This window comes from Danio rerio, chromosome 16 (genome assembly GCF_049306965.1).
Source record: "Danio rerio strain Tuebingen ecotype United States chromosome 16, GRCz12tu, whole genome shotgun sequence".
Classification (NCBI taxonomy): Eukaryota; Metazoa; Chordata; class Actinopteri; order Cypriniformes; family Danionidae; genus Danio; species Danio rerio.
In genome coordinates, this window is record NC_133191.1 from 5358633 (window position 1) to 5373160 (window position 14528).

The following is a 14528-nucleotide window of genomic DNA, read 5'->3' on the forward strand; positions in this document are numbered from 1 at the left end:
GATGGATAAATGGACGGGTATATTGAAAGATGGATGGATAATATATTAAAGCATGGATGGATGGATGGATATATTGAAGAATGGATGGATGGATGATGGATAGTGGTTTGAAGTACAGCAGCAAAAAGTATCAAGAAATGACACTTGATTCATATTTTGGGGCCAAACTGTAAAAAAATTGAATATTTTATTATATCAACAAATGATTATTGTTCTAAATATGACAGATAATATATATAAACTACATGACCAATTGTGATACTCAATGAAATGTTAAGAGATTACCTTTTGTATTTATTATAGTATATATACTATGGTAGGAAAAAAATGTCTGTTTATTGCTTTAATCAGGAACCTATGTTTTTATCTATGTTGATTTTTCCTTGAAATATTTAATAATATTAACTTGAATAAATATTTCAATAAAAGGTTGATAAATAATAAAAAGTACAATTAAAAACATTAGACAAGTCGGCACAATACATAAGACGCAGTAGCACGCCAGGACATCCCAAGTTCGAATCCTGGCTAGAGGACATTTCCTAACCCTACCCCCCTCTTTCTCCCACTTTGCTTTCTGTCTCAATACTGTCCTATCTAATAAAGGCAACAAAAAAAAAAGTCCACAAATAAATCTTAAAAAAAAAAGAGATTAGACAAGATTTGTTCAAACTTCATACAAAATAAATAATAGTAAATAAATAAATAATTCACAAAACAAATAAATAAATAAACATATATACAAATAAACAAACAAACATTATGTCAACATTATGTCATTAGTTCCCAGCTTAAATTTTGATAAAAACTTAAAATACTGTAGGGGCATGCATTTTAAAAACATCAATCAACATGCGGAGTTTAAAAATCTTGCCTGGATGTCTTTAAAACTTCACATTCTCATAAAACATGCTAGAGAGGTAGTCAAAATGTGTATTAATTCTACATTTTATTGTACAGAAAAAAATAAAGCTGAATAACAATTTATAGACTTATAGATGACAGTTTATAAGAATGATAACAGATGTTGATTTGTTGATTAATGATTGCTAAAGCAAGTCAAACAGGAAATGGAAGTGACTTACGCTTTTAACTCTGCAAATCTGACCAGCATCTGGGCGTAGCTCTCGTTCTGACTGTACTTGCCCAATGGCATACTGGAAAAGACCCGCGTGTAGCTGTCCATAAGTTTGCTGAGCAGGCTGGGGTCTGCTTGAGGATTGCCTTTCTTCTCCAGATTGCTCAGAAATGTCCGGCAGGTGTCCGGGGAGTTTGAGCTAATGGCTTGGTTTATGTAATCCGTGTCATCTGTATGGAAGAGAAACTTGCTTGATTTTTCTACTTGCTAGGGATTGCTTGATTGATTATTTATTGCCACATCAGCAATTTATGGTTATTTCATGTCAATACTTTACAATCAGACATTTCGTGTCTTGATACATCCTGAATTAGGAATTCTAAAAATACACTAATTAATAAATCGATTACCTTCATTGAACAATTGCTTCATCATGGCCAGCTTTTGACACAGCATGGCAATCTGCATCTGTCGCTCTGTGCTCTCTTCTTCATCCATCTCTACAAACTGTAACAGAAAACACACATCCGGAGTTCAGAAAGAAGACGCCAGACACTAAAGCTGAGCATTTTTTTTAAATATTGTATGAAGAAAACGTTAAAAATATATTCAACATTGCATATATTTAAAATGTATTTTAAAAAGGTATGTTGTTTTAAATTATTCACTTTCGTGTACTTTATGGTGTCGTAAAATACATTGTTTACGGTAATCCCCATGGTGGTGTTTAGTTTATCTGTTTCTATCTTTTTCCTCAGTTACAATATATATATATATATATATATATATATATATATATATATATATATATATATATATATATATAGGTCAGCAACAATACTGCAGGAGGCTGTGGCATTGACACTATCATCAATTGGTTCTAATGGGCCCAAAGTGTGTGTGTGTGTGTGTGTGTGTGTGCATATATATATATATATATATATATATATATATATATATATATATATATATATATATATATATATATACATATGTGTGTGTGTGTGTGTGTGTGTGTGTGTGTGTGTGTATATATATATATATAGCAACGTCAGATTTTTCATGTCAGAAAAAATATATATTGCAACGTTTTTTTCCAAAATCGTACAGCCCTATTTTACATGCAACTAAACATTCTGCTTTTTAGATTTTCAATGACTTTTGCGAATATAAAATGTCAAAATATGTGTGAAGAAAAATCTTCATCTACATGCATAATAGATGCATTTACTTAAATATCAGAGCAGGTTTTACTATCAGTCTTACAAAACTGTTGTCAAATTGGTAAGCTCCAGTGATCTGAAGGATGTGTTTAATTACGAGTTATTAATTATGATAAATATGAGGACACATTACAATGAGGGGGGACTTTTTCGGTCTCAATCTGACGTTGCAAGCTCTCTTTCACCCACGAATATCTCTCAAAATGTCTGTCAGTAAAAACATATATACACGCACACAATCTTTATGTATTTACATTACCTTTAAGCACACAAAACCAAAACACATGTCTCTTTCAAGGCAAAGCTTTTTGATGACATCACACAGCAAGACTAGAAAAAAAAGTCCATCATCCTATCTGGGGCCCTTTCGGGTTCTAAACAGATCATTCGCCTTACTAAAGCCTGACACATATCAAATCTCTTATTCAGCATAACTTTATTCCACTTGCAGTCATTATGAACAGCACAAAACACCCCGCTTTGGTGTTTACAAACGTTAGCTATCCGACTAGCTAACGTTAACTCGCTTTACAGCAGGCTATTTCCCGTTGACAATCTTGCGAGTGTCTACTATGCGCTGCACTGCACCTTTAACATTCCAAGCAACATTATACAGAGTGTAAAATCAGTTTTACTTACATTGAGACGGAGAAATGATGCGAATTGACTGCTTAAATGTTTTGTTTCAACAGTCCTTTTCAAAATTCGCCACTTCCCAAAAGCGCGTGCTCCTACTGGTCAGTTTGTATTACACGTGACCACTTCGCTTTCAGGGAGGGCGGGGCTTGGCGGGATGATCTTCCTTCGATCTAGTGATTGGTTTGGAGAGCTGTTTATATGAGGTCTATGACGAGATGTTTTAGTGGTCAGCACAGTCGACAGAACAGAAGGTCACTGGTTCGAGGCCCGGCTGGGTCAGCAGGCGTTTTGTGCGGGGTTTGCATGTTCTCAGCTTGTTGGCGTGGGTTTCCTCCGGGTGCTTCGGTTTCCCCCTCAGGCCAAACACATGTGCGATAGTTGAATTGGGTAACGTTAAGCTCGATTGACTGAAGTGCATGATTAGTGTGTGTGTGTGTAAGAGTGTACGGGTGTTTCCCAAAATTATGTTGCAGCTGGAAGGGCATCCGCTGTGTAAAACATATGCTGGATAAGTTGACGGTTCATTCCGCTGTGGCGACCCATGATGATTAAAGGGACTAAGCCAAAGGAAAATGAATAAATGAATGTTATCATGTAAGAATACAATATTTTAGACTAGTTAGATAGTGCTTTTATGTACGTTTTTCATTTTGGATTTTTGTAGAGATGTGCTAAAGAGATACTTTATAAATATGAAAATATTACTAAATAATAAATATATTTACAGATATGTGGAATTTATTTTATGAAAGGTTATATTTGAAGGTCAATAATATGTGGAAAAACATGTTTTATACCAGAGGGTTTTCAAACTTGACTATAATAGACCAGAAAACTAACCATATTAATTTTATATATATATAAAGTGGATTTAACAGTACTATGAGTGATAAAAATTATGTAAATAAACAATAATAAAGATAAATATATATATATATATAATAACTGATTTATTTTATCTTTGTCATGATGACAGTAAATAATATTTGACTAGATATTTTTCAAGTGACATTTAAAGGCTTAACTAGGCAGGTTAGGGTAATTAGGCAAGTTTTTGTATAATGATGGTTTGTTCTGTAGACTATCGAAAAAAAATTTAGCTTAAAGGGGCTAATAATATTGACTTTGAAATGGTTCATAAAAAAAATAAAAAGTTTTTTTGTTGTAGCCAAAATAAAACAAATAAGAATTTCTCCAGAAGAAAAATATTATCAGACAAACTGTAAAAAAATTCCTTGATCTGTTAAACATCATTTGGGAAATATTTAAAAAGAAAAAAAAAATCCAAGGAGGGCTAATAACTCTGACTTCAACTTTGTGTATCTATTAACTATTTATTTTTTAATAACATCTTATAATATTATTTACAAAGTGAAAACTGTATCCATTTGGTAAAACAAATCATAAAAAAAACTCATTAAAAATATTGTTTATATTAGTAAAATTAGGATTTATTTTACACATGACTGCATGTTAGTTTAACCGTTGCAAACATTACTCAAATCTTGATTAAGTGGTTTGAGATAGGTAGAAAAATTAATTTTAATGACATATTTAATGCAACGCTAATATTTAATGTTCAGTGCATTACATCATCGTCCATTTACTTATGTATTTATTTTGTGTTTTAAAATTAAATCTTATATTATTATACAAAGCAGATACCGTATACATTTGGTGAAAAATATTCATTAACAATTAATAAAAAAATATCTTATGTATATGAATAAAAATTTAATTTATTTTGCACAGGATTGCATGTTATTTAAGTCGATGCAAACATTCTTCAAATCTTAAAAGGCAGTGATCGTCGATTTTTTTATGTATTTATTTAGTGTTTTAAATAAAATCTTAAAATATTATTGACAAAACAGAAACCATATGCATCTGGTAAAAAATATTAATTTAAAAAAAAATATATATATATAATATATATATATTAGTAAAATAAAGATTTATTTACACATGACTGCATGTTATTTAAATATGTAAAAACCTGTCATGTAAATAAAATGTCACATAGTTCTGTAAAAATAAATAAATACAAATACAACCCAATTATATAGTACAGTCGAACTTTTATTTCATTGCTTAAGGTATTTTTAGGAGAAACTTTGCAGTGTAGCCATCTTCATACACACATCATAATAGCTGGACTAAATAAATAGAGCAAAAATGAGTCAGATTCAACCTGACGTCATCAAAACATCTAAAATCTGCATTTGTTTTATTTCAGTTTTATGAAGCATTTCCAACTGCAGCTGTATATTGAGTAGGATCTGCCCAATCAGATTCAGCCTGATGTCATACAAATGCGGCTGGTCCAAAGCAGAAGCAGATGGTCAGATTTTGATTAAAGATTACCAAAACAAAATAATTCAATGGATTAATTTGCACGGATTCATTGTTCACCTTAAGACTGACAATGTGGTGGCAACAAAATAAACAATGCAAATTTTGATTTAATGCGGACTTTAAACACATTACCAATGCATGTTTGGGAATGACAGTGCTGTTTTATTCATCAGTAATAAGTAAACGCGTCAGTAGAGTGAAAGACATCATAATCATTATGGTCCTAATCAATCTGCTGGACTTGTTTGGGTCCTTCCAGCGTTCGTAGAGTTTCATCCCACTGTGAAAACTGTTTGGACAGAAGAAACATCTGTGAAAGGGTTAAGGAGAATCGTGTCAAAAGTATTCAGATGCTCAAAAAGAGCTTATTGTGTTGGCGATTTTAGCTGCAGGCAACACGTGGTAATAACAAAGTCACTCTTATGTTTCACGGCAAGTAAGGATACCATTTTATTGTACTCTTCAAAGAGTCTTTTGACTTCAGCAGACAAGTCTTCATTCTGGTCCTGTAGATGTCAGTTGGGGATAAAACATTTGATTATATGGGAAGATGTACCAGCAGGGTTTTCATTTAGTTGATTTAATAATCATTAGACAGCATTTAAAGGGATAGTTCACTCAATACTGAAAATGTACTCACTATTTTCTCTCCCTCAAGTGTTTTCTTTTTTCTGCTGAACTCAATAGAAGACATTTTGAAAAAAGCTGAAAACCTGTAACCACAGACATCCATAGTAGGAAAAAAACTATGAAAGTCAATGGTTACAGGTTTCTTCAGTATAGGGGAATTACCAACCTATGTCACACTGGTTCAATCGCGCATACCAGTTGCAAGAAGAGGCCAGTTGCAATAGTAAACATGTTGTTTTGTGCGGTAGGATGCCAAATTTGAAAGTCTAGAAACTTTAATTTTAGCGTACACCACACTGCTTTTAATGCCAACCACAGACGTCTTTGGCTAACAGCCATCGTATGAGCTGAATGGAGCAAGCACCTAATTAAAATTGCTCGACTTGTAGATCTTTAACTTCTCTTATGTAAAATCACTTAGAGTTTTAATCAGATAGTTGTATATTTGGGGCTGGATGCTTGGCCATTTCATTTATCCAATATTCATTGGGAGGGTGCTATCGCAAATGGACCCGTCAGATGAACGCTGCTCACTTTATTCTTAATTTTGCAGAATAACTTGTCATGATCACCAGCGATCTAACCACCAGAGGTCGCTGGTAAACACTACCTTTCACATAAACAACAAATCCACCATATTATGAACTACATATTCAGTCATGCAGCACACACACACACCTGCTCCAAGTCTCCTCTGATTACACTCTTACAGCTGATGCTGCTCAATGAATGACCACACACATATATTCGGCTCACTTCGAGACACTCAGGGCTGAGTCTTGTCTACTGTTTTGGTGACACTACAACGTATTTTCCTTTGTCTTGTTTTCCTCACCTTGCTTAATCCTGATTGCTGCCTGCCTTTTGACCAGCTGCCTGTTACAACTCTGGATTGCCCTTATACATGTGTTTGCCCCTTTATTGACCACTGCTTGCACTGAATTGCCACTGTGTATAAAATGTGCTATATAAATAAACTTGCCTTGCCTTGCTTTGACCTCGCTAATAAAACCCTGCATTTGGATCCTCACCCCTGTTGTCAGTGTCACATCCCTGATTACTTTACGAGAGTGTAATCAGAGGAGACTTGGAGCAGGTGTGTGTGTGTTGCATGGCGGAATATGTAGTCCATAACATGGTGGATTTGTAGTTCATGTGAACGGTAGTGGTAAACAGTGACCTCTGGTGGTTAGATCGCTGGTGATCATGACAGAACTGTGCTTATCACTGGGTGACAAACTGTTATAATACGCTTAAAGCATTATGTAAATAATATATATAATATGTAATCAATAAAACTTTTCTCTAATCGAACAATAAACTCTGTACTGCATCGGATGTCATTCCCTCGCTGTAATTGCTAGCACTCCCGGTTTTCTTCTGCAGCCGCGACGCGCAGGCCTCCTGAATGTTTACAAACCGGTAATTCGTCAATATCTTTTGTGTTCAGAACAGAAGAAAGAAACCCAAGTAAAGCGAAAGTAAAATGATGATCATTTTATTTTTTTGGGGGAACTGTCCCTTTAAGAGTATGTTCATGTCATAAGTAAACATTTCACTTTGAAATTTCAAAAGTTATAATTCCTATAATCAGTGTATTTTTTACAAAGAGAGAAAATAAGTATTGAACAGGTCATGTTTTTTTCCTGGGAATAATGTTTCTAAAGGAGCTGTTGACCTGGAATTGAACCAGATTTAGATAAAAAACCAAACAATACAAACATAAAAAAATTTAATTCTGAAATAAAATGAGTCATGTGTAATAACAATGAAAAGACACAAGGAGAAAGTGCTGAACTACTGAAATGTATTTATTACTTTATATAAAAGGCTTTTTTTGGTGATGGCAGCTTAACCCTTTGATGCACTACATGGGTCTAAAGTGACCCGTCTAAGTTTATTTTTTCTATATGTATTTTATAGCTTGTGCATCAAAGGGTTAAAGACGCCTCTCATATGGAGAATGAAGTCGCATGCATTGCTCAGGTGTGAGTTTCTCACAGACTTCAACAGAAAACATCTTCTGTCTGTCTCGTCTATCAAATCTGAGCTTTATTTTGTATTTTCAATTGGAGTGGGGTCAGGTGATTGGTTGGGCCATTCTACAGCTTGATTTTCTTTCTCTGAAAGCATCTGAGAGTTTCCTTGGCTGCGTTTTGGATCATTATCTTGCTGAAATGTCCACCCTGGTTTCATCTTCATCCTCCAGCTAATGTAGATGTTGGACTGAAGCAGCTGATATTCATTAACAATGAGGAAGGGCAGAGGGTTGCTGAAGAACTACTGAGAGATTTCAGCTGCTGTCTGGGCTTTCACTGCCTTTCTACACCTTCCTTTCTTCATGTGTTCAATCCCTTTTCCCTGCGTCATTTAATTTTATCACACAGAACTTTATTCACAAACTAATTAGTCTTTTTTCTTTGCATATATAGATTCCTTTCGTTGTTACCAACATCCGGACAAGAATTATTTAAGTCAACGGCACCTTTAGAAATATGCTTACTGAGAAAAATGGTGACATGTTTAATACATATTTTCCCTTCTGTATATCGCAATATATAATTACAAAACAACTACTAAATTTCACCATATCACTTTTGACGATATCGTGTAGCCCTACTTAGTAACTATTTAAAAATAAAAAATATATTTGAAAATTCTTTGCGTTACCTGCTGTTGAATGTGTATTTGTGACAGCCGCTGTACTTTAGTAGTAAGCTCTGGAACCGCTGTGTTATCATGAAGGAGGAAACAACACACACACAGCTGTTAATAATACATTCATACAGACGGACTGACAGACACTTAAGACAAAATTATTAGGTGTCCCGTGAAATTGTAATCCTATTTCAATTATTTCCCAGGTGACGGTTAGAGTAGAATATTTTAATACATTTCCAAACATAACAGCTTTAATAGCTCATTTACTTTGTCATGATGACAGTACTAAATATTTTACAAGATATGACAACCCCAAATCAGAAAAAGCTGGGACAGTATGGAAAAAGCACAGCATCCAGAATACTTATTCAGCTATAATTTAATTCAATTTATCTTTACTTCTATAGAGCTTTGACAATGTAAATGGTATCAAAGCAGCTTAAAATAGAAGTTCTAGTAGATTGAAACAGTCAGTCCAGTTTTCAGAGTTGCAAGCAATATCACCACAGAAACGGTGTACCTTTAATGTGGTTACTGTCCAGAAGAGGCTGCATATTCTGCACCTGCTCCAGTAATGCGGCTTGTGAACGCAGAAACTCTTCCTCTGGAACACATTCACATCAGACTGTTTACAACAGTGCAGATCATTCTAACATGTTTAGCCTGTTGAATCCGTTTTAATTGTAGGCCTGCAAAGGTCATATTAAAATTGAAATTAACATATTTCTGGAGCACTTTTTAAAATAATTTTCATTCTGGTCTTCTTTAAAACAGGTTTCTTACACAGATATCTGCAGTAAAAAAACAAAAGTTAGAGCTTTTTAAGATCATTGAAATATAAAAAGTAATGCAATAAAATCTTTATATTTTATTTAAATGCACACATAAATTAAAAAATATATATGATGTAATTTCAGCGCCACTTCAAAAAGAAATCTAAAGTTACGAGATTAAAAATGTAATATTTTCAATATATTTTGAGAATTAAGTCAGAGTTATATGAGATTAACGTTGAAATATGTCAAATGTGAAAATATTACAATGACTTCCAAATCAATTTATCTTTATTTCTATAGTGCAATGTGATTACAAAACCAACAAACAAGCAACAAAGTCATCTTCACTACTTAAAGACTCCATTTTTTAATGTTTTGCTTTTTAGTTTGCAATGGATTATTTAATACGCATCAGACTTTGTGTGCAAGATTTGTGTGCGTAACAAACCTTAACTTCAGTAACAACAAAAATATACACAGATATCTGCAGTAAAAAACAAAAGTTAGAGCCGTTTAAGATTATTGCAATATGAAAAGTACTGCAATAAAATCTTTATATTTCACTTAATAACATACACGATAAAAATATATATGATGGCGTATTAGTACCACTTAAGGTCAGAGTTATAGGAGAATAAAGTTGGAATAATGTCATATGTGTGAATATTACAATGATTTTCAAATCATTTTTATTTCTAAAGTGTTATGGGCAATGTAGATTGTGACAAAGCAGCAAAAGGATCATGTGACTGGAGTAATCGATACATTTTCAAACACAAAACAGGTTTTTTGAATAGTAAAATTACAAATTTGACTCTTTTTGTTGGACTTTTTTGGATCAAATAATGCAGGCTTATTGCACACAAAATATGAAATCTAAAATTTTTGTACGTTGAAAAATATATTTGACCTCATTGTATTGACACACTGCACTCGAAACTTTCGTCCATCAGTTCAAAAACTCGAATCGGGTTAGATTTTTTTCAGTTTTTCACATCCGAAAAAGGCATTTTGAGAGCATTTTGTATTTTTTTTTGCAATGGATTATTTAATACGCATCGGACTTTGTGTGCAAAATTTGTGTGTGTGACGAATTGTTCGAATTCGAATCCAAAACAAAAACGCATACAGAAATTTCTGACTTCAGTGTACAAAGATAGCAGCATGTGTGGAAATCAGAGCACTAACCAGCTAGAATAAACTCCAGTTTGACTGAATCGGGCACAGCGATGAAGTCTGTGAACTGGGGGTCCAAATACTTCAGCAAATCTTCGACTGAGTGGAAACACAAATTGAAAAATGATGACAAAATTATGACGCAACAAGCCATATTTTGAATATGCATAATACTGGATGATTTCTAATTCTCTCACTCTTCTTGTGCAGGATCTTGACGCGCTCTCTCTTGTTGGCAGTGTTTGCCAGAGCTGCACTGATCCGGGTGAGGGATTCTGCACACTGGAGGAAAGAAATAAAACAGATTACGAATACAGAAAAAAAAACGTTAAAACTGTTAATGCACTCTCTTAACCTTCTAAGGCTTGAGTGGCCACATACGTGTCGTGGACAGCACATTTTAGCTCTTAAGTGGCTATTTAAAATACTTTGAATGTTTAATATTTTGTTACAGACATACAGTGTCATCCTGCAACTGTTTTGCAGCAAATTAAAAGTTCCAAACACTATTTTTAACTGTCCAAAATGAGAGAAAATATATATTTTGACTCTCTAATAGTCAAAACATGTTCAAAAAAAGTCTATGTTATATTTGCATTAAAAAACAGTCAGGAAAAAGTGTTTTATGTAAATTCGGGCCACAAATGCACATATATGGACATCAATTTTCTCTAAAAGTACATCATTTCAAACAATGAAATTTGTGAGATTTTATTCTGATTAGGTTCCAACAAGACCAAATAGCAAAGAGAAATAAAAAATGCATGTAAAAAAACACCTTGGGCCTTAAGAGGTTAATGTAAAAGTTTTTTATTCGAAATGAGTGCCCTTTCCCTTTTTAATTACAAATATCCCATGCAATCTGAAATGATTAATTAGTTTCACTATAAATATTCATTGTAATGAATTAGTATGAAAACTGAATTCACAATAATTATAATTAGGGCTGTGCAACATAACAATACATATCGAATGGACAAAATAAACTTATCATTTGATATTATGCTCTATAGTTTTTTTTTTTTTGTGGTGTCACAAAAATATTTTACAATAATATTTTTTTCCACCATTTTTCTACAGACTGAAACTGAATAAAGCATTAAGAGAAAGCTGCACACACACACACGCACACACACGCACACATATATATATATATACACAAACAGAAAGAACAATATTTTTTACTTTTGAACTTGTTTATGTGATTTATTTACTATATGTTATAGGTCTCAAACTCGATACTTGGAGGGCCACAGTTTTGCTCCAACCCAAATAAAACACAACTGATCCAATTAATCAAGGTGTTCAATACTACTAGAGACCATTAAGCAGGTGTTAGTTGGAGGAGGTTAGAGCTAAACTATACAAAGCTGCCGCCTCCAGGATCTGAGTTTGAGAATAGAGGCAAAGTTGGTTTTATATTGGGATATTCAGACATTCGGCTTAATAATAAATTTTTGAGAAAAGTATTCTTTGTAAATTCTAAATGGGGAAATCATATTAGCAGCAAATGACAAAGTACAACATTGTTCACAGTCAATTAGTGTTAATGTTGTTTTGAAGTCATACTTGCATGCTAAATCCAATCGAATATTCAAAGTAACATGGTAAACAATAGAGAGACTGCTAAATGAACGAATGTGCAAATATAAAACCAACTTTACCTCTATAGTTTGAGACCACTGCTATATATAAATTTATTTGTAAACTCTTTATATATATATATATATATATATATATATATATATATATATATATATATATATATATATATATATATATATATATAATTATAAAGCAGTATTGTTTTGCGATACATGTTATAATCATGATATGACATTTTTATAACATCACCAATCTCTAATTATAACATAACTCGCACAATGTGGGCTCTATTTTAGATTTGGTTATTTTGAGGCATTCACAAAAAACATCAACTGGTTCCACACAAGTATTATTGTTTAGATTTGCTTGCAATTGTCTTTTCTATTCCCTACTGTTTCTAGGGAAATCATATTAGCAACCAACGAGTGTCAAAGTACAACAGCCACAGTAAATTAAATAGCGCTAATGTAATTTTGAAGTCTTACGATTTCAGACCAAATATTCAAAGTAGCATGGTAAACAATGTAGGGAGCGTGTCACAAGTTGTCACTGTGCAAATTTAACTTTAAAACTTTACCTTGATGAATTTTTGTTCCTACTATTGATGTCAATGGTTGCTTTTTCCAACATTAAATAGTGGTAATGTTGTTTTGAAGTCATGCTTGCATGATACTTCTGACCAAATATTCAAAGTAGCGTGGTAAACAAATAAAAATTCAGACATTCAGACTCCTTAATAATATAATTTCAGTATTCTTTGCACACTCTAAATAGGGAAATCATATTAGCAGCAAATGACTATCAAAGTACAGCATTGTTTACAGTCAATAAGATAGTGTTAATATTGTTTAGAAGTCATACTTGCATGCTACTTCTGATCAAATATTCAAAGTAACACGATAAACAATATAGAGACTGCTAAATGAACAAATGTGCCAACATAAAACCAACTTTACCTCTATGGTAAACAATATAGGGAGCGTGTCACCTTGTCAGCGTGTATATATCTATGGCGTGTCACAAGTTCTCACTGTAATTTAATGTTTATAAATCAAATATAAAAACAACTTTACTTTAAAGACTTTTTGTTCCTACTATGGATGTCAATGGTCATTTTTTAACTTTAAGAATATCTTGTTTTCAACAGAATAACAAACCTAAAAGGTTATAACCACTTGAGCATGATAACTAGTGTTGTAATTTAGGTTTTTGAGTGAACTACCCCTTTAAAACTACTTATAAAATCACAGATAAATCATCCAACGTTACTGTAATGTGTGTTAGATCCTCCTGCCACGCCCAACATCTAAATAACCGCAATTAAACATCCACAAAAGACCAACATGAGACCTCTAGCACACTTAATGCACATTAAACGTCATAATCGTCGATGATAATAATGGATGCTATTGTTATGAGTCTTCATTTGTCAACAGTAAACACCACAGAGCTGCAGATCCGCCCGCAGCTCAGGCTTTAATGCGCGAGTTTGAGCTTCACCTTCACTGGTTTGCCGTTTTTTCCTCCTCTTTCTCCATAAACGCGTTTTTCGAGAAGCTGAAGACGAGCGTCCAGATCCTCCAGATTGCTTTTCTCTTCCATTTTTGTTGTCTTGTAGTAATTCTGTACACCGGAAATGACGCTAGGGGAAGTTCTTCTCGTGCGCACTTGCTTCCGCTGCTATGGTAAAGTCTAGACTGGTTAATGTTACGATCTCATCAATATTACATCATTTTTGTTCCACTGTACAACAATAATGAATATATTTACATTACTGTGAGGTTGCGTTCAGGGTTAAGGTTTTGGTCAATTCAATACGTAATTTAATAAATAAAATGAATAATAAAAAACTATAATGACTGTTTTTACATACTGTGAGGGTTGTTGGGGTAGAGGAACCAACATTTTTCCAAAAAATGAGAGATTTGTAAATACAGTATTAAAAGGAGAAATGTTTTTGAAGGTTGAACACTATTAGCTGAAACTAAGTTTGTTGACACGTTCACACATATTGCCTTCCGTTTTGATTTTTTCATTCAATTTTTTTATTTGTCTATTTCCTTTACAAAACCCAATATTTAAAACACTCAATATTGGTCACATTTTAAAAACATTAAACCTTATCATTTATTCATTAAACTAAGTTAAAACTGTTATGTTTCATTAAATGTTATGCAACACTAGGCTGTTATACATATATAGTGTACCCTACCTGACAAGTCTTGTCACCTATCCAAGTTTTACAACAGTTTTACAATTTACAGCAAATAATAACTTGACTTCTAGTTGATCATTTGGTATCAGAAGTGGCTTATATGGAAGGCAAAGGCCTCTAGATAACTAATTCTTAGCAAAATAAAATATCATGCCTTGATTTTTAATGAT

The 14528-nt window shown here is 33.1% G+C and overlaps 2 protein-coding genes across 5 annotated transcripts in view; both read right to left on the minus strand.

Moving 5' to 3' along the window:
- Positions 1-3041, minus strand: part of ttk (ttk protein kinase) — a 35097-nt gene extending 32056 nt beyond the window's left edge. For 3 of the 4 annotated variants that reach the window (XM_068213887.2, XM_005157834.6, XM_005157833.6), the window contains exons 1-3: positions 2941-3037; positions 1489-1585; positions 1086-1308 (exon numbers count right to left, since the gene is read on the minus strand). In XM_068213887.2, the coding sequence (XP_068069988.2) occupies positions 1086-1308; positions 1489-1576 (311 nt within the window). In that variant the 5' untranslated portion in view covers positions 1577-1585; positions 2941-3037. 4 annotated transcript variants of the gene reach the window in all.
- A 1957-nt stretch (positions 3042-4998) lies between these two features.
- Positions 4999-13769, minus strand: dctn3 (dynactin 3 (p22)). Its single transcript, NM_001002220.1, is given in 7 exon segments — positions 4999-5605; positions 5742-5801; positions 8596-8654; positions 9107-9190; positions 10551-10637; positions 10736-10820; positions 13644-13769. Coding segments are annotated over 7 exon segments (564 nt in total). The 5' UTR covers positions 13746-13769; the 3' UTR covers positions 4999-5518.
- Between the last annotated feature and the right edge of the window lie 759 nt (positions 13770-14528).